Here is an 18398-nt window from a genome sequence, read left to right as displayed (position 1 = left end):
GCCGAGCTCGGCGACCTTGCCATGTTGGGCAGCAACTAGTGACAGTAGTTGTAGGGCGGCGAGATCCACGGGCCTGGAACTGCATCTGGATGCGGTGTCTCTTTTCGTCGCCTCACAAGTTGGAGAGCACTGGCTCCCGCTACCTAGGTAGGTAGTAACCACCATACGGTTACTGTATGGTATGGAGGGACAATTACGTTGGCAAGTCATTGACCGGTTACTAGCTGAGTACCTATGTCGCCCCCTGTTTATGACCTGGATCGAGTCCCATCACTGTTTGCTTACCGTGAAGAGAACATTTTGATTGGGGTATGTCGATCCTGATCATTCACACCTAGGTACGTAGGCAGACATCTAACAAGGTAGGTGATATCTCCTGCGCACAAGTCCAGCTACTAGTCCTAAATCCCTGCTGAGAAGTTTGCTGACCAGTCACTGATGGTATGTACCGAAAATTAAACCTACAACCTCAAATAGCCCATCTTGGAGACCCTCTCCATTCCTTTGCTGGTGCTCCTTCCTTCATCGCATTCCAAGATGACCGAGCCGTCCTGGTTATTTTATGTACGTACCACAGTATGTACCCGAAGTCGTAGTCATACTACTTCATGCATGAATCGAACGAGTCCGCAGAGCTGGGCTCGCAAAAGGACCTCACAGTTTCGAGGTGCATCATAATCAAACATTCTCGAGAGCTCAGATGACTCTCTGTGACCTTCATTCCCCTTTCATTCGCTCGTTTTCAGGCTTCCAGGATCCTGAGGTCTCGTCAACTAGCTGTAGACACATGAGCAGAGAATCTCGGGGACGTACCATCAAATTCATGTTTCACGAAGGCCATGCGATGTTCAGTCCCTTCAGCCCCCATTTGCCCAACCCCAGGGCTGAAACTGGTGATTGGCAACACAACGACGTCGCCAATCTTTTTGTGCTCCGTGATGCCAAAGAAGTCCGAGTAAGTGACGTTGGTATTTCGCGAGCTGAAATCAAAGTACTCTTTGTTATTGAAGTAAGAGAAGATGGTATCTGTCCACACGCCGGGACCCGTAAATTCCATGATACTCTTCGTCACTTGCTTGCCCTTGTGCAGTTTACCGGCCTTTTCCATCTCCAGTGTGTCATCCGTGATGGTGGCTACAATGTCTCTCAGGATAGGATGACCAGGTTTGGACTGGATTGTCCATTGGCAAAATTGTATTCGCCTGGCATACCACTCGTCCCAGTCTGCTCTATCTGGGTCGGCCTCGATTCCGATCACCAGGCCCACAGTAGACTTGTCAAGGGTTTGCGGCAGCCAGTCGGTGGCTGATTGTAAAGCTTGTGTGTCGATATCACTGTAGATGCCTCCACGAGCGAGTAGGATCAAGTAACGGAAGAAATCCGCCTTGAGGACCGGGAGAGGCATGGCTTCATATGCCTGCACCACCTCCGGCACCGAGGCATACAGATAACTGATGAGATGTGCCGCAGCGTCGTCGGTAATGACTTCATGCACAAATCCAGGGTGTAATGATGACCACGATGCCTCGAATGGTCTCAATCTTTCTTCAAACTTGCCTGAACCTGGAGCTGTCTTCCATGTCTGCCATATGTAGGCGGGGAACTTGGCCTCAATGTCGTATGGGAAATGGTATCGTAATCTTTCCCGCAACGGTCTGGAGGCAATATCTTGCACCGTCTTCTGGCCTGGCTGAGGCTTGTTCGGGGATTTTGGAGGAGGATATGGTCTCGACGGTTGCTCCGTTTGCGCTGACGTTGACTGTACCGAAAGAGGGTTTGGCGATGATGGGGAGGAAATCCGTAGAAGGAGGAATAGTGCAACAAGCACCGCGGCGACGAGTGCTGCTCTTCTAACGGTGGTCGACAATGCCATTATGAGGTCCTAGCTGGATGCATAACCTCGAATTCGGGGACCTCAAGATGAATTGTCCGCAACTTCTCAGACAATCGGATCACCGTCTAGTGTGGGGTTGCAGGTCAGAGAGGGCGCAGGCTTCTTGGAGAGAGAGGATGGAGGAATGAGCATTCAACGGATTGCTTCGCTCCGTTCGAATCAACTCAAAAGAGCGGAAGAATAATAACCATGATAGGTGTTCAAGGTTGGGGGTCGTACATTTTCACCGTAGCATGTTTCAGTCCAACCAATATGGCCGCACCATCGAGATCTCCAGTCGACGCGCAGTCAGGAGAAGAATACCCGATCGTCAGATAATAGCTGTGGACCTTCTGAGCACTTCTCAACACCTGCCGCTGGCAAGGCGAGAGCCACAGTGGGCCGTATGTCAACCAGCCGATGCAAGACGCTGAAGTAGCGGCAGGGACATGCGCAGCGAAATGTTAAGGTGGTTTTCCAAGAGCACGATTATAACCCATGACGAGGCACCAGTCTCAGGTCGGAAGGGTCGGGAGGCTAGGTTCTAGAATAACAGCGCCCCTTGTTTCGGAGACCTTGAATGGACTTATCCGTACTAATTTACTACTTGTTCATAAGGTAGCACTCATAGCCGAACTACTAGTGAGTCCAATAATGGAGGCTCCTTAGGCCTCAGGGCTCCTTAGGACCATAGCATCAGGGTCAAGCTTTGCGGCTGACCAGGTGGCCCTGGCCCAAGATCTTCGGTGTCAAGTTGTCAACATCTACGGAGTACGGAAGCACTCTTTAGGTGCGCGTACCCGGGTCCTCGGTAGCACGAGAACACTGCAAGGGTTGATTTGATTCCTTGCACGTTTAACATCAATTTCTTTTTCGCCTCGCAGGCTCGGCTATCGACTGATGTGTCCGAGAACTTGAATGCGGTTTAATTATCATTTGCTTCCCGTCGAACCCCCCCCAACCAAATTCATTGATCCTTGGGAGGTCTGCCCTGAATTTCAGTTTCCAGTTGCCCTAAGCATTAAGTGTCGTATCCGAAGCACAACGTTGCAACTGCTAAGGCTCGTGCAGCATACTGTCATACGGAGCCAAATTAACCGGAGTTGTTTTAAGCAGCATTTCATGGCCCAGAAAGACAAGCCATTGCCACAAGCCGTGCAACTTGCGTTCTCCTCCCGCAGATTTGTCAACACGGACCCGTGCTTAGAGCGGTGATCCGACCCTGTTCACACTTCAGAACGAGACACGCATCCTGATTGAGAGATCTATCTCACTTGGTATGTTGTACAAAGGCCGTCCATACGTAAAGAGTACCTACGGTCTTGCGATCAGGACCTCCAAGGGAGCTGATTGGTGGCCAATGACGTGATTACATAGAGCCTTAGAAGCCCTGCCATGCCGCTGGCCTGGCCGTTAGTCATCCATCCTACTATGGCTTTTTATCCTTCCAAATGCACCCAGAGGAGGCCCCGCAGGCTCTTCTAACATTGCCCATGCTTGAACTCACCAATTTTCCAACATGGCAGCTCCTCGAGGTGCTCAGATCGCTGCTCGCCTTCTCAGTCGAGGTTCTAAGTCTGTAGCTTCAGATCTCTCTTCCCTAGTCGACCGCAAGTTAAATCCACATCCGATCGGTCGAAAATGGACGACCACTGCTCCGTCACTTCACACACGAGCAACGCACCATGCTCAAGCTACTGCCGCAGCCGAGGAACAGCGATGGGAGACCTCTGAACCTACCAACCCTGCGCTGGCATTCCCTTGTCTGGACGCGCAAGAGATGAAGACCGCTGCACTTCAGACCCGATCACTCGAATCAGGCCCTGAGCCCTCTTATACCACCGGCAAGCATCTGGTCTTTCACAGCTCTCAACCTGTTCTGCTCGATTGGGGCGGCATTCTGTCTGAGTTTGACATTGCATACGAGACTTGGGGAACACTGAATGCGGACAAGAGCAACGCAATTTTGTTACATACCGGTTTGTCGGCGTCAAGTCATGCACACAGCACCGAAGCCAACCCCAAGCCTGGCTGGTGGGAAAAGTTCATTGGGCCCGGTGCCCCCGTCGACACCAACAAATACTTTGTCATATGCACCAATGTTGTGGGAGGTTGCTTTGGCTCGACCGGACCCTCCTCCATTGATCCATCCGACGGACGTAGATATGCAACAAGATTTCCCATATTGACCATGGACGACATGGTACGCGCGCAGACGAGATTGCTGGACGGTCTGGGAATTGAGAAGCTTTTTGCGAGCGTGGGAGCAAGCATGGGTGGCATGCAGAGCCTTGCTTTTGGTGTCCACTTTCCAGAAAGGGTGCAGAAGATTGTAAGCATTTCCGGTTGTGCAAGGAGCCATCCTTACAGCATCGCAATGAGGCATACTCAAAGGCAAGTCTTAATGATGGATCCCAAGTGGAATAGAGGCTTTTACTACGACAGCATCCCGCCTCACACTGGGATGAAATTGGCAAGGGAAATTGCTACCGTAACTTATCGGAGCGGTCCTGAATGGGAGAAGAGGTTCGGTCGTCGACGAGCAGACCCCAGCAAGCAGCCTGCATTATGCCCGGATTTCCTGATCGAGACCTACTTGGATCATGCCGGGGAAAGGTTTTCCCTAGAGTACGATCCTAATTCCCTGCTCTACGTCTCGAAAGCAATGGATCTCTTCGATTTGGGGCATGATCACCAAGAAAGTGTCAAGCGCCGACGCCAACAAAATAGTGACAAGTTGACCCAGCTCCAAGGCCGTCAGATTCAGAATGATCCATCTTGCAGCCTCACACTACCGGCCAAGAATTATGAAGAGCAGACGCAGACGGCTCCAATGGATGAGGTAGTCGTTTCCAACGCAGCAGGTGGACCACCAGAGGACCTGGTCAAAGGAATGGCGTCCTTGGCTTCGCATCCGGTCTTGGTGATGGGTGTAGCCAGTGACATCCTATTCCCTGCGTGGCAGCAGCGTGAAATTGCTGAGACTTTGAGAGCTACAGGAAATGGCCGAGTCACTCACATCGAATTAGGAGAAGATATCAGTCTCTTCGGGCATGATACATTCCTGCTGGATCTAGAGCACATTGGAGGCCCGCTTGGAAAGTTTCTGCAGCAATAGCCCGCCATACACCAAAGGACATTTATCACCTCAAGGAAAAGGAAGGTACGATCCTCTCTAAACAGAGCTTCTTCTTTTAGACCTCTTTGTTGTCACCATTCTAGCTCGAAAAGCCATACAAGACCCTCTCGTCCCATCATGCAGCATAGTTCCAATTTTGTAAAATATCGATTGTCGTTCTTCAGCTCTTAGATTGCAGGATCAAGCCCACGATGAGGCCGTAAAGTCCCAACACTTCACCGAAGATCAAAATAAGGACCATTCCAACGAAAACCCTCGACTGTTGCATGTAAGATCGTACTCCCATATCCCCGACAATGCCGATGGCATACCCAGCAGCCAAACCTGCAAGTCCAACACTTAACCCAGCGGCGAGGTGCATGAACCCTGTGAACAAGCTGTAATTTTGCTGTGGCGGCGGACCGATATCTGAGGCGATCAAGACGGCGATAACTAGGGCGTAGACGGCAATGATCCCAGACATGACCACAGGAATGAGCGACTAGACCAATTGTCAGATGCGCATGGGTAGCCGGTACTGAATGATTGTTCCCAGACCTTCATAATCAAATCAGGCCGATAGGTTCCAACACCGGCGATTCCAATGCCTGATTTAGCGGTACCGTATGCTGCTCCTAGACCTGCATATCTTTCAGCGCCTGCCCAGAAATACCATTCAAGATCGAGGTGGATGCGTACAGCCAAATATCATCTATCATCAAGCTGTCATTAGCGATAAGGGTCTTCGCGCTGAGGGATAAATTTAACGTACAGCAGATGCAATGCCGGCCTATCTCGTCGTCAGCTCAGTTATACACAGGAAGCAAGACAGAATTACCATGCCAAAGAAGGGTGCGAATTTGGGCGTGTACTCGCTGCCCGGCCCTTCCATGAGTGTTGCCATTGCGGAAAGTTGGAAGATGAGTAGAGGGCTGCTGTAGGAGAGAACGTGTGAGGAATTCGAGGGTCTGAACGAGCGGTCGTGGAGGTGAAGCTAGGAGACAAGTAATAAAAGGCAGTTGTAACGACAACAATGCGATGATGTGCCTGCGGTCCTGTCTAAAGACTCGGAAGTGCAACTGCACTTTGGCAAGCTGGCGCGGGCAGGAGCCACTCCGTCAGCCAATAAACATCGAACAAGCCTAGCGTAGTCCGTCCCGTGAAGATGCAACCAGCAGCCTGAGGTTGATCCTCAATCCAAGTTCCCATACCATAATCCATCTGCCCATGACATTATCCCTCAATATCCTCAGAGCATATACCTCTATTTTCTGCTCTGTTCCTGCTGGCATGAGGAGAGCATGAATCTGCGCGATATCATATGTAATCGCAACCGACCTGGTAACCTCCTCCATGCACGAGAAATAACCCAATCTTAAGATCAGCCGCCTTAGTCCACCTCCACCAACATCTCTCTGCCCGTGTACAAGAAGTTTCCCCAGAGCCTGGTGTCTGGGCGGGGAGAAGCGACAAGATCACGAAGGACAGAGCATAATCGTACCTGCGACCCCCGACTCGTTACCGATCACCTCCCTCGATGCACCTCCAGTGACTTCCACCCCCTTTAAGGCTGTTCATCATCTGCTATCTCTTGACTGAGCATGGCAGACTATGGTGCGCCCGATCCCCGCTATCATGGTTCTCGGGCCATGAATTACAGCGGCTCCGCCGACCATCAAAGAGATGCTGCGTTCCATAACATATTCGGCGGTGCGCCGCCTCCAGGGAGATCTCAGACAATGACAACCCAGTCAACAAACATGATGTATGATCGGCTTCCCAGTATGAACTCAATGACGCAGCCTCCGCACACAATGTCCATGAGACAGGGTCCTCCGCCACCGAATCGGCAAATGCCTCAAGCTTACGATCGAACAAATGGCATAGCACCTGGGCAGCCATACATGAACGGGACGAGTGGGACAAGACCGCCACCACACAACCCTGCACCAATGTTTCCAGATCGGAGACCTTACCCACCACCACAGCGGATTGATATTCGGCCAGGAGGGCCCCCGTCCATGCCAATGGGTCCGTACGATCGCAAACCAGTACCAAACCGCATGCCACCTCCAGCGTTAAACAACGACGCTTACCGGTCGCGATCGATGGTGAGACCTGGGGAACCCACGATGAGTCATAGGCCCCCTCCAAGCAGTTTCCAACAGGGAACCGCTAGTTCATTCAGGCAACAGCCATATGCTTCGATGGGTGCTTCGAGGACAACTGCACAAGGAAGACACATACCAGAACGGCCGGACGACATCCGGGCAATGTCCATGGGTTCATACTCTTTGGATCGCGATCATGCCCAACAATTAACAAGTGGGAGGGTTGTACCCGGACGGCCGCGTGAACCAGAGTCGGATCCATTCGCGGATGGCAGCTCTCTCAACGGCTCTTCAATTTCATCCAACTCTCCGGCGTACAGTCAAATACCGCATTTGCGGCGCACCAGTGAAGCAAGCGGCCCTGCACGTACCGTATCCGCAGCCTCTGTCGCTTCGGCTTCGTCTGACTTGACTACGATCAATGGATCCCGCAGTGACAGTATGATGAGTAGGCCAACTCCTACGACTCATTCATCTAGCCAGAGCCAGACAACAGCAGTCGTTCAAAGAAAATCACCTCTTGTCTATCCTGCTCTGCTCTCACGGGTGGCAAGCGCTTTCCAAGAAAGAATTGGTGTGGGCGACAGGACCAAGAATGACCTCTCCTACAAAAATGCCTTCACCGGTGCAGAGGCCGTCGATTTGATTGCCTACATCATCAAGACCACCGACCGAAACCTGGCACTCCTCCTTGGACGAGCTCTGGATGCACAAAAGTTCTTCCACGATGTCACATATGAACATCGTCTGAGAGATGCGCCCGGAGAAGTCTACCAGTTCCGAGAGACTATGGGCGAAGAAGCCTCATCCAAAGACGTCAACGGTGTCTTCACCTTACTTACAGAATGCTATTCGCCCACCTGCACCAAAGACCAGCTCTGTTACTCTATTGCATGCCCAAGACGACTTGAACAGCAAGCGCGGTTGAACCTGAGGCCTCAACCAGGACTCCGACACTCCAATTCAAGAGGCAGCTTACATGGAGACGACGATCAGGAACAGAAACTATGGATCAACAGTGTGCCCAAGGAAGTTGCCGATAAACTAGACGATCGAGAAAAGAAACGACAGGAAGTCATCTCTGAGATCATGTACACAGAGCGTGACTTTGTCAAAGACTTGGAGTACCTCCGCGATTTCTGGATAAGACCACTCCGCGGTTCAGGTCCTGGCCCATCCCCGATCAAAGAAGAGAGAAGAGAGAAGTTTGTCCGCACGGTATTTGGCAACTGCCTTGAAGTGCTTGCCGTCAACGGCAGATTTGCAGAGGAACTCTCCAAGAGACAAAAGGAGCAACACGTCGTTCACTCCATTAGCGATATCTTCTTGAAGTGGGTGCCTCAGTTCGATCCTTTCATCAAATACGGTGCGAATCAAATGTACGGTAAGTACGAATTTGAGAAGGAAAAGGGTGCAAACCCCGCCTTCGCGCGCTTTGTCGACGAGACCGAACGACTCAAAGAATCAAGAAAGCTCGAGCTGAACGGTTATCTTACGAAACCGACCACACGGTTGGCCAGATACCCACTCCTTCTAGACAATGTCTTGAAGTACACCAAAGACGACAATCCAGACAAAAAGGATATACCGAAGGCTATTGGCCTCATCAAGGATTTTCTTGCTCGTGTCAACACTGAAAGCGGCAAGGCTGAGAACCATTTCAACCTCCGCCAACTCAACCAACAATTGAAATGGAACGCGGGAGAGTATACGGATCTCAAGCTGACTGAAGAGAACCGTGTCATCTTGACCAAGATGAACTTCAAGAAGAGTCCGACGGATAACGCCGAAGTCCAAGTATATCTGTTCGACCATGCTGTGCTGATGTGCCGGGTCAAAAATGTGAATAAGAGAGAGGAACTCCGAGTGTACCGAAAGCCAATCCCGTTGGAGCTTCTGGTGATTGCCGAAATGGACCAGGTCATTCCACGTCTCGGCATCGCCAAACGTCCCTCATCAAGCTTGATTCCTGGCGCGAAATCATCCGCGTCCAGCACACCCGGTCAGAAGGAGGTGTACCCAATAACATTCCGTCATCTTGGAAAGGGAGCCTACGAGCTGCAACTCTACGCCACGTCGATCACGCAACGTAAGAAGTTCATTGAACTGGTTGAGGAACAACAAAGAAAGCTCCGCGAACGAAGCAGCAATTTTTACACCAAAACTACTCTCTGTGAAGGATTCTTCAATGCCCAGAATCGGGTCAACTGTCTCGTCCCAACTGATGGGGGCCGCAAGTTGATTTATGGGACTGACAACGGGATTTACGTTGCAGATCGTTGGCCGAAAGACAAATCCATCAAGCCAAAACGCATTCTCGACGCAACCCAGGTCTCCCAAATTGATACCCTGGAGGAGTATCGACTTCTTCTAGTGTTGTCAAACAAGACACTGACCTCTTATCCATTTGAGGCACTCGATGCGAATAATCAGAATCCCCTGGCCACGAGGCCACGCAAGATTCAAGGACATGCCAACTTTTTCAAAGCCGGAATTGGCTTGGGAAGACATTTGGTGTGCTCCGTCAAGACTTCGGCACTGTCAACCACAATCAAGGTGTATGAGCCGATGGATGATCTTACTAAGGGTAAGAAGAAGCCAGCGATCAGCAAGATGTTTGCCAGTGGCCAAGATGCTCTCAAGCCTTTCAAGGTAATGGTCGACGTTTACCAACGAGAGATGAGTTTACTAAATGTAGTCTAGGAATTCTACATCCCAGCAGAATCAACGTCGGTACACTATCTACGATCGACACTGTGTGTTGGGTGTGCCAGAGGATTCGAGGTTGTTTCGTTGGAAACCACAGAGCGACAGTCTCTCCTGGATCAGGCGGATACGTCTCTGGATTTTGTCACGAGGAAAGAAAACGTCAAGCCCATACACATTGAGCGGCTGAACGGCGAGTTTTTGCTAAACTACTCCGACTTCAGTTTCTTCGTCAACAGAAACGGCTGGCGTGCTCGGCCAGATTGGAAAATCACTTGGGAAGGCACACCACAGGCGTTTGCGTTGAATTACCCGTACATTCTCGCGTTTGAGCCCAGCTTTATCGAGATCAGACACATTGAGACCAGCGAATTGATTCACGTTATGACAGGAAAGAATGTCAGGATGCTTCATTCGAGTACACGAGAGGTAAGGCTTGGGCATGTTTCTGCTCGTCGTGGGCGTTTCACTGACGGATGGCTTAGATTCTGTACGCATACGAAGACGAGAACGGCGAAGACGTGATTGCTAGCCTTGACTTCTGGACCCAAGCACAAGTTTGAGGATGACCGGGTTGGAAAGGATTCGCGACCCACCGTTATTTTTTTTTTCCCCTTTGCATCCACAGGCTTGGAGACCAAGGATTGATATTGAAGTGCACTTGCTTCGAATGGAAACGACATGGGCGACGGTGCAAGCACGAGATCGAGAGAAACGAGGGAGATCATGGAGTTTTTGCTGGTACCGAAGCTACAGATACGTGGTCTGGCAGGAAGGCAGATGGGGGATTTGACGATTGACCAACCTGCAGCCTTGTGGTGGCTGTCATTGAGTGGACATGAGGGCGCGAGCTCTAGTTGTTATCGTGCTATGGAGAAACAAAGCCAAATTCAGTCCCAATTCAATGAGAAGGGCCAGCCTTGGTGTTTGAGTATTGGGTGCGTACTGCGTAGGGCTAAGGCCGAATAAGGGGGGAATAAGATGGAAGGAGGCATGCCGGTGATTGCTCGAACAGACGACCGGAGTCCGGAGTAGTCCGTCCGGAGTCGTAGGCCCAGAGCAAGGCAAAGCAGCAGGTGACGGCGATCTGATTGAGGCCTGAGGCTGAGGCTTGGGGCCCAGGATGCCTGAATGACGCGGCTATTATTGGGGTTAGGGGCTTATTATAGGCCTAAGGCTAAGGGCCCTTAGGCCGCTTGGCCCCGGATAGGCATGAGTTCCACCACCTTACCTACTGTAACCCCAGGCTGGCTTGCACGCTGCCTCCTTTGCCTCGCTGTCGAGTTCCTCAACAGGCTGCTTCATCCCCTTCCGTTACACACAGTACTCCGTACGTGATGGAGGATCTCTCACAAACCCCATACCCATGCTCTGCAATGGTGGGGAGCCCGCACGAGCATCAACTCTGGGCTTAGGGCTCTGGTCTTTCGCCCCCTGGGGCAACCTGCTCCCATCTACATCTACTGCTATTAGTATGGACGAGAGCGTCGACCATTTCTACCGAGAGAATCAACTTCGTCGCGTATACCTAGCCACCACTCTGAAGATACCACAACCGAGCTGTCCATCTAACACCAGCCATGTCTCCCTCGCGCCGCAGTGTCAGTTTCCGCACCGCTGATCACCTGGAGTTGAGAGGCTGGTTCTATCCTGCGGGCGACAAGGCCCCGACAGTGATCCTAAGCCACGGGGTTCGTTTTACCCCATTTACTCGAGCTTTCAAGCTCAAGCACATACATGCCTACTATCTATATTCCACTGCTAATACTTGTCACGGACGCTGCTAGTTGACCGGGCTCAAAGAGCAGTTCCTCGATTCTTTCGCGGCGCGGTTCCAAGCCAACAGATTTGCCTGTCTGGTGTACGACAACCGCAACTTCGGCGCCAGTGACGGACTGCCCAGGTATGAAGTCGATGCATTCCGACAGGTCGAGGACTATCACGACGCCATCACCTTTGCCACGGGTCTTTCCGAGGTCGACCCCGAGCGCATCGCCGCCTGGGGCTCCAGCTACAGCGGCGGCAATGTCATTCAAGCCGCCGCCGTCGACCGGCGCATCAAAGCCGTCATTGCACAGGTCCCCTTTGTCTCAGGGAACAGCAACGCGGCGACGCTGTTGCCGCTGATGCCTACCATTCTCGCCGACCGCGCCGACATTGCAGCCGGCAAGCCGGGCCAGATCACCCAAGTCGTGGCTAGCAGCCTCGCCGAGGCCAAGGCGGGCAATTCTAACAGCATCCTTCCTGAGCCGGACGCCTACCAATTCTTTGTCGAAAACCCGCTCCCCAACGGCATCGTTTGGGAGAACAAGATCACTCTGCAGAGCCTATTCAAGTTGCTCAAGAATGAGCCGCGGGCCTACATCCGTCGCATCGCCCCGACGCCGTTGTTGATGGTAGTTGCCGAGGATGATACTGCGGTTCATGTGCCAACCCAGCTGGCCGTCTTTGGCGAAGCCGGAGAACCTAAAGAACTGCTTTTCCTGCCGAAAACCGGCCATTTCGAACCCTACAGCGGCCCCGCGTTCGAAGTCAACATTGAGAGACAGTTGGCCTTTCTGAAAACGCATTTGCTATGAGATACAGGAGGCCTCATTTCAGTTCTCATGGAGTATACAGCACGCTGCTGGTCTGGACCGGTGGAGGAGCCAGCGGCACCCCTTGTATATTTTATGTTTGATAGCACCTCCATGGCTGTAAACTTTGGATCTTCTGAATGAATGACTGTTTGACTTATCGGGAAGCACGCTTCTGGCTTCTGAATCAGATACAGAGATGGTCAGGATAGATGGTCGACATGAGCGTCTGGGTATAGCAATCAGCGACTGTGGGTAAAAAGCATGGGAGGGATCCACATGGGCGACGGGGGGGAGGCGAGGCTGATAAGCCAATGATGACAGCCTCAGGGCCCATCCACGGCAGAAGGTTGAATGGCCTCGATGCTTGAGGCAGCTGACGGCGAAACCGCCAGTCAGACTTCGTCCACTGTGTCTACTCTGTGTGGTTCACGGTGGTCGGGCCAAGTACATGATAAAGAATTAAATATGGCAATATGTCTCGGTGCCTGCAATGCTTGTTCACGCGGCACCTCCCTCCCACTTCTCGTTCTCTCTGCTCTGCTCGGTTCGGTTCCATTGCCGGCGATCCCATATGTCTCGCATCCTGAAGTAAGAGAGTTGGCCGGCATCTGATGCAAATCTCCAAATGCTAATCAATCGCCTGCCAGTCTCGACGGCCGGGTCGCCATTGTCACGGGCTCTTCTTCCGGAGTTGGTCGCACGATTGCCCTCGCCCTCGCGAGCGAAGGTGCTTCTGTCGTGTGCAGCGATGTGACCCCGGACCTACGCCCGGGCGGATATGAAGAAGAGACAGCACCTACCCACGAGCTGATCGCAAAGACCGGAAAGGCCATCTTCCAGAAGGCCGACGTCAGCTCTCCCGAGGACGTCGAGGCCCTGGTCGCATCCGCCGTGGCCGCATTTGGCCGACTAGACATGTAGGTGAGACGGAGACGGCGAGAACGTGAGATCGCGCAACGTCCCCAGCCAGAGATGTCTTTCTGGGAGCTGGATCTGTTCTTGAGCCAGAGGCGCTGACGGTATCAAAGCTTGGTCAACAATGCGGGAGTCTTCTGTGGGCAGAACCGAATTGCAGAAGAGTCGGTCGAGGCCTTCGATAAAACCATGGTGCGATAGTCCGCAACATGGCGATGATTCCAAGGAAAGACCCCCCTCTGATTCTTCCCAGGCCATCAATACTCGCGGCACCTTTCTTGGTATGAAATATGCCATCGCCCAGATGATGAGACAGCCGCCCCGTCCGTCCGGGGATCGGGGCTGGATTGTGAACATCTCCTCGATCGGAGGCCTGGTCGCCTTGTCAATGGAACGTATGTCTTCGACTCTTTGCATTGTTCTTGTCCTTGTTCTTGTTCTTGCTCCCACCCTCTCGCGGCCCATCGTTCGTTGTCTCCCAGACTGATGGCCAGCAGCATCCTATTGCGCCAGCAAAGGCGCCGTGACGAATCTGACCCGACAGGTGGCGGTCGACTACGCTCCAGACAAGATCCACGTCAATGGGGTATGTCCTGGGTTCCTGAAGACAGCCATGGTCCGCTCTGCGCTCGAAGACGCCGCCCTGCACAAGGAGCTGCACGATGCCTCTCCATGGCCGCACTTGGGCACCCCGGAAGACGTGGCCAAGGCCGTGTTGTTCCTGTGCAGTGATGGCGCAAGCTGGATGACGGGCACCATGGTGAATGTGGACGGTGGCTACTGTGCAAGGTAGCCGATCTATGTCTAGGGCCATGGATGACTCAAGAGACCGGCATCGTCGCCTACCCGTGAAGCTGCGGTGACACGGTGGAACGAACCACTGGCTATTGATAATTGCTTCAATGAACAAACCATCACTGCTACGTTTCGTTTCACACAAGAATTCCTACTGTGATTCAGTTTGACTCCGTGACTCAGGACTTGCCAATGGACAAGTCTGCAGGCTTTTGCCATGAGTAAGGCACGCGACGGATTGATCGTGATCGGTTGTAGCTCTATTATCAACCAGGCAAAAGGAGATTCACCATCTATCGCAGGGTTGATCAAACAGCTAGAACAGCACCAAAAGCAGATGCAGCCAATTGCGGGCAACAAGAAGACACAGTCAGAGTCAAGCTACCAGGAGTGTGAATACTTGTCCAGAGGAACGCCCGAGATCAGAACCGGGACACCGCAATTACTCGGTTGGCTTGATTACAGCCTCGAATCGAGCTCGGAAATCTCGTGCCAACGCTGTCCGAACAAGGCGGACCTGACTCGTGAAGACAATGATGATGCCAAAGGTAACTCTTAGGATGCCCATGCTGATTCCGCTGCAAGCAATGCTACTGAAGATTAGGCAAGGGGAGAGATTGTTTCTGCAGGATGCGGAAGCGGAGAGAACTTCTAGAGACACGGCCGCTGGTCAAGGTTCCTAGTAAAATGAATGTTCATGCATCTAGGAGATGAGGCAACTGTGGATTCGACAAAGTGTAGCGGTACACCAACACAGTGATGCTTTCGACTCGGAGTGGAACGGTCGACTGGCAAACAGGATAGTGCACTACCTTGACCTTGTACAACCCAGAGCTGGCCATTGCAACTCACGCCTCTTTCGCTTGATCGAGCGTTACAGTTAGGTAGGTGGTGCAATCTTTTACGTTCATATCCCACATATGTGTTTCCTTCTTGGACGAGTGAGAACAAGTTTTCTGTAGTGTGGATAGCAGGACTCTTGAACAACGTAGCCAGAGGGTGGAGAGCAATGTAGGGGATGCATCGAGGGCCAGGGCCAGGGCCAGGGCCACTCCTGAGGCTGATGATGGCGAGGTTGACATCTGGTTTCAGGTGCTGTGGCCCTGTGGCGAGGCTCTACAGAGTAAGCATCGCAGGGCATTCTTCGACATCCGAGCACAGTTGCCACGTGTACAGAACGATGCGTGCGGTGCGTGGAGGTCTGTGGGTTGCGTCAGTAGGTGTATGTTGCCGTCGTTGAGCATCCTGTCTCGTGTCTCGTGTCTCATGTCGCATGTCGCATGTCGGACAGGGCGCTGGCGGGAACTGCTGTCGTGTGCCTGCTCTGTGCGCCGGAGAATTTTTGTAGGACATGGACCCCTTTTTTCTTCGCAGCTGCGGCGCGCAGGACTAGGACTGTACAGTCCACTAGACTGGTCTAGGAGGCTTAGGAGGCCTCCAATCTGTACCAAGTACGGATACAGTCGCAAGACTAAAAGGTGCTCTTTGCTTTAGAGGCTCTAGGCGTCAATCAACAGGCTTAGGGGTTTAGGAGGCAGGTCACCGGCGCCCTAACTGGCTCACACCGCCAGAAGCTTCAGGTCCCCTAATGCTTATCGGCCCTGCCCGGCCTCAAGCTTCACCGCAATGGTAGAAGTTTCACTGGCAGGCGCCCCTAAGCTCAGGGCCACGCCCCCCTATTCGAGCCAGCTCCGGCCCACCTGAAACACCCTGCTTGGCTGTTTCGGGTGGCCATGCAAATCTTCAGGCAAGCCCACGTCATTTTGGGCGAGGAAAGCACTGTAAGTCCCCGTACGAGTTCTAAGTGGCGCTGCAGCGGGTCGTGCTAAATTTTGGGGCGATCTGGCTTGCCATCGTGCGCAATTCCACTCACAAACTGATGAACCCCAGAGACCCTGAGCCTGCGGCTGCGCCTGCGCCTGCAACATTACCATACACTAAACTACTATTACTACGAACAACCTCACACCCATTACTGCTGCCTCATTTCTCCATCGCTGCTGCTCGCTCATCCTCTATCCTCTCCCGGCCCTTCTTCTCCTCCGCAATCACCGACTCTATTCTGTCGATAATGCAGTCATCCTGCGCATCATCACCCTTGCATCTTCTACGTGGTCCATCTTATTGATGTTATACTAGTCTAGTGCCTGCTATTACTTCATACATCGACGACCTCGGCTTGGACGGCCAGGCCAGCACATCATATTCCATTCCACTTGGCCGACAGAACTATATTGTCTCTCTTTTTCGGAATTTCACTGCTACGGTACTTTGCATTCGGCTCCCTCGCATCTGTTACATCCTCTGCCTTCAGACACCTCCGACCGAGCCTTCGATCGACACGACTACACGACTACACGCCCTTCTGCAGACATGGGTCCGCCTTCTCCAACCCACGCCTTCGATCCCACCCCGGCTCTTGAGCATGACCCAGACAACTTCTCCCCTCTCAACCAGCCCGACTCAACGGCCGTGCCCTCAGACAATAATGGCAGCGAAGACATCTCTAGAGCCGTCCGTTTCTTGGAACAGTCCGTCTCACGGCCGCAGGGTCGCCATTCTATTGCTACCGACAATGTTCCTCTTCTCCCTCATGTACTCTCTGCCAGTCAGCTACCAAAGTATGGATTCCAGATCACGAATACGACTTCAGAAATAGACATAACAGCTTACATGGAGCAATGTCGTTTGTGGAACACACAATTGAGAGAGTCTCATGAAGCTGAACGAAAGGCGTGGGCCATAGAACGGACTGCACTCAAAGCACGCATCGCTGAACTTGAAAGGAAACTGAACAAAGCGAGAGATCCCAAGCGGAGGTCAAGCAACGATTCTTCAACTACCGCCATCCATTCCTTTCGGTCGGATTTCCACTACTTTGGTACCGACGGCACTCACCGAGACCGATTTGCTTCCGAACCAGCAAATGCACCGTCGCCCGTTTGGAAGGGTCCCGAGACTACTCCACCAGTCACCAGAGTCTTTACTCGTGAGGAGGATGTTGCCCACCTGCCCAGCATATCTGAGGATGAACCACTTGAGTCTTTATCTAATGAAATCTCGCCGACCTCGACCCGCCAGGAGAATATCCCGGTGCCAATTGAGCAGGTGGACAACACTCTCGACGGCATCACCCTCAAGTCAGGCGCCTTGACCTCCTCCTTTGATACCAAAATCACCAGTCCAAAGTTTGCTTCTCCAGTTCAGTCGCCGTCAGCCGAGCCAAAGCAAGGCGCAGACAGCCTTTTGCAGTTCGATGTCAAGGCTCTGCTGTCTCCATTGGATGCCAAGTTGAAGATGCATGCAGGCCATACGCCAATGATCTTTGATGGCACTTTGTCTTCCGACGTCGAGAGTGCAGACCATCTGACTCCCACGCAAGAGCAACCGTTGGAGCCCGCTCCCACGAAGCGACCTCCCCTTCGTCCTTCTGAGAACTCAGACTCATACTTTTCCTTCACGTCTGCTGTTAATAACGAGGATGATCTGTCCAAACAAAGTATTCCTGAACAGCCAGAATTAGAGGAACAACCGACCCTTGAACCTGAGGACGATCCCGCTCTCAAAGGCCCACTCATGCTCGATCCCAGTGCTAAGACCGAGGGGGCTAGTACTTTCCTAGATATTGTGGATGGCAAACTGGAGGATGAGCTGGCGCACCGATCTAGGCAGGAGTCCAATTTGTCCCCCAGCACAGAAGAGAAACTGCCCTCGGAGCCACCCCAAGGAACACAGGACGCTGCTCAGGAAGAAGCAGATGAAGATATGCCGAGATTGAGGATAAGAAACAGCACCAATTTTGGTAGCGCTTGGGGTGGAGATATGCCCGGGCGCATGTGATGAGTCTTTCCATCGGTTTGCTTAGCGATCATGGCGGTGGAGTTTGAAAAAGATTTTACCGCTTGTCAGCGACCACAGGAACAAAGCGGCCTGGTTCAGCGAGAAAAGTTGGGTTTGCACGTCTCTCGCGTGTGACCGGTTATATTTTCGTTCGGATGTTGAAAAGAAGACTAGTTCTTGATTGAGTATTGTGGGTAGGTGAGGTCAATCCAGAGGCAGTTGTTGAAACCCGATCTTTGGGTCTCGAGAAGGCAACTTGTCACTGCGAACCCGGTAAGGAGGCACAGGGAATCGTCGAGGTTGAAGATGTTGCTGCGTGTAGATAAGCAGGTAGAAACAACTATGTTATCGAAACGAATGTGCATACATACATCTGGAGGTACCGTTTCCATCGGGGAATGCGATCCAGACCTGCCATGCTACTGCCAACCCCTATATAGAAACTAATTGACCGAAATCTA

General features: G+C 52.4%; 7 protein-coding genes across 7 annotated transcripts; 5 read left to right on the top strand and 2 right to left on the bottom strand.

Moving 5' to 3' along the window:
* Positions 1-717: 717 nt before the first annotated feature.
* Positions 718-1873, bottom strand: A1O3_07950 (alpha 1,6-mannosyltransferase; the record flags this gene model as incomplete). The annotated part of the gene is made up of 2 exons (XM_007738054.1): positions 718-758; positions 814-1873. The coding sequence occupies 2 exons, from the start codon at positions 1871-1873 to the stop codon at positions 718-720; spliced, it is 1101 nt and encodes a 366-aa protein (XP_007736244.1).
* A 1519-nt stretch (positions 1874-3392) lies between these two features.
* Positions 3393-4991, top strand: A1O3_07949 (homoserine O-acetyltransferase; the record flags this gene model as incomplete). Its single annotated transcript, XM_007738053.1, has 1 exon — positions 3393-4991. The coding sequence occupies one exon, from the start codon at positions 3393-3395 to the stop codon at positions 4989-4991; it is 1599 nt and encodes a 532-aa protein (XP_007736243.1).
* Positions 4992-5172: 181 nt separating this feature from the next.
* A1O3_07948 (V-type H+-transporting ATPase 16kDa proteolipid subunit) lies at positions 5173-5895 on the bottom strand (the record flags this gene model as incomplete). Its single annotated transcript, XM_007738052.1, has 5 exons — positions 5173-5493; positions 5550-5632; positions 5691-5703; positions 5764-5781; positions 5830-5895. 5 exons carry the CDS (start codon positions 5893-5895, stop codon positions 5173-5175), a joined length of 501 nt encoding a protein of 166 aa, XP_007736242.1.
* A 697-nt stretch (positions 5896-6592) lies between these two features.
* A1O3_07947 (uncharacterized protein) lies at positions 6593-10371 on the top strand (the record flags this gene model as incomplete). The annotated part of the gene is made up of 3 exons (XM_007738051.1): positions 6593-9754; positions 9806-10237; positions 10294-10371. 3 exons carry the CDS (start codon positions 6593-6595, stop codon positions 10369-10371), a joined length of 3672 nt encoding a protein of 1223 aa, XP_007736241.1.
* A 1017-nt stretch (positions 10372-11388) lies between these two features.
* A1O3_07946 (uncharacterized protein) lies at positions 11389-12387 on the top strand (the record flags this gene model as incomplete). Its single annotated transcript, XM_007738050.1, has 2 exons — positions 11389-11499; positions 11596-12387. The coding sequence occupies 2 exons, from the start codon at positions 11389-11391 to the stop codon at positions 12385-12387; spliced, it is 903 nt and encodes a 300-aa protein (XP_007736240.1).
* A 571-nt stretch (positions 12388-12958) lies between these two features.
* Positions 12959-14095, top strand: A1O3_07945 (alcohol dehydrogenase; the record flags this gene model as incomplete). Its single annotated transcript, XM_007738049.1, has 5 exons — positions 12959-12975; positions 13035-13304; positions 13416-13494; positions 13556-13697; positions 13800-14095. The coding sequence occupies 5 exons, from the start codon at positions 12959-12961 to the stop codon at positions 14093-14095; spliced, it is 804 nt and encodes a 267-aa protein (XP_007736239.1).
* A 2375-nt stretch (positions 14096-16470) lies between these two features.
* A1O3_07944 (uncharacterized protein) lies at positions 16471-17937 on the top strand (the record flags this gene model as incomplete). The annotated part of the gene is made up of 1 exon (XM_007738048.1): positions 16471-17937. One exon carries the CDS (start codon positions 16471-16473, stop codon positions 17935-17937), a length of 1467 nt encoding a protein of 488 aa, XP_007736238.1.
* Between the last annotated feature and the right edge of the window lie 461 nt (positions 17938-18398).

The sequence above is a fragment of the Capronia epimyces genome (assembly GCF_000585565.1).
Source record: "Capronia epimyces CBS 606.96 chromosome Unknown aczIQ-supercont1.7, whole genome shotgun sequence".
Lineage (NCBI taxonomy): Eukaryota > Fungi > Ascomycota > Eurotiomycetes > Chaetothyriales > Herpotrichiellaceae > Capronia > Capronia epimyces.
Note: the sequence above shows the minus strand (reverse complement) of the source record. Positions and strands in the feature narration are given on the sequence as shown.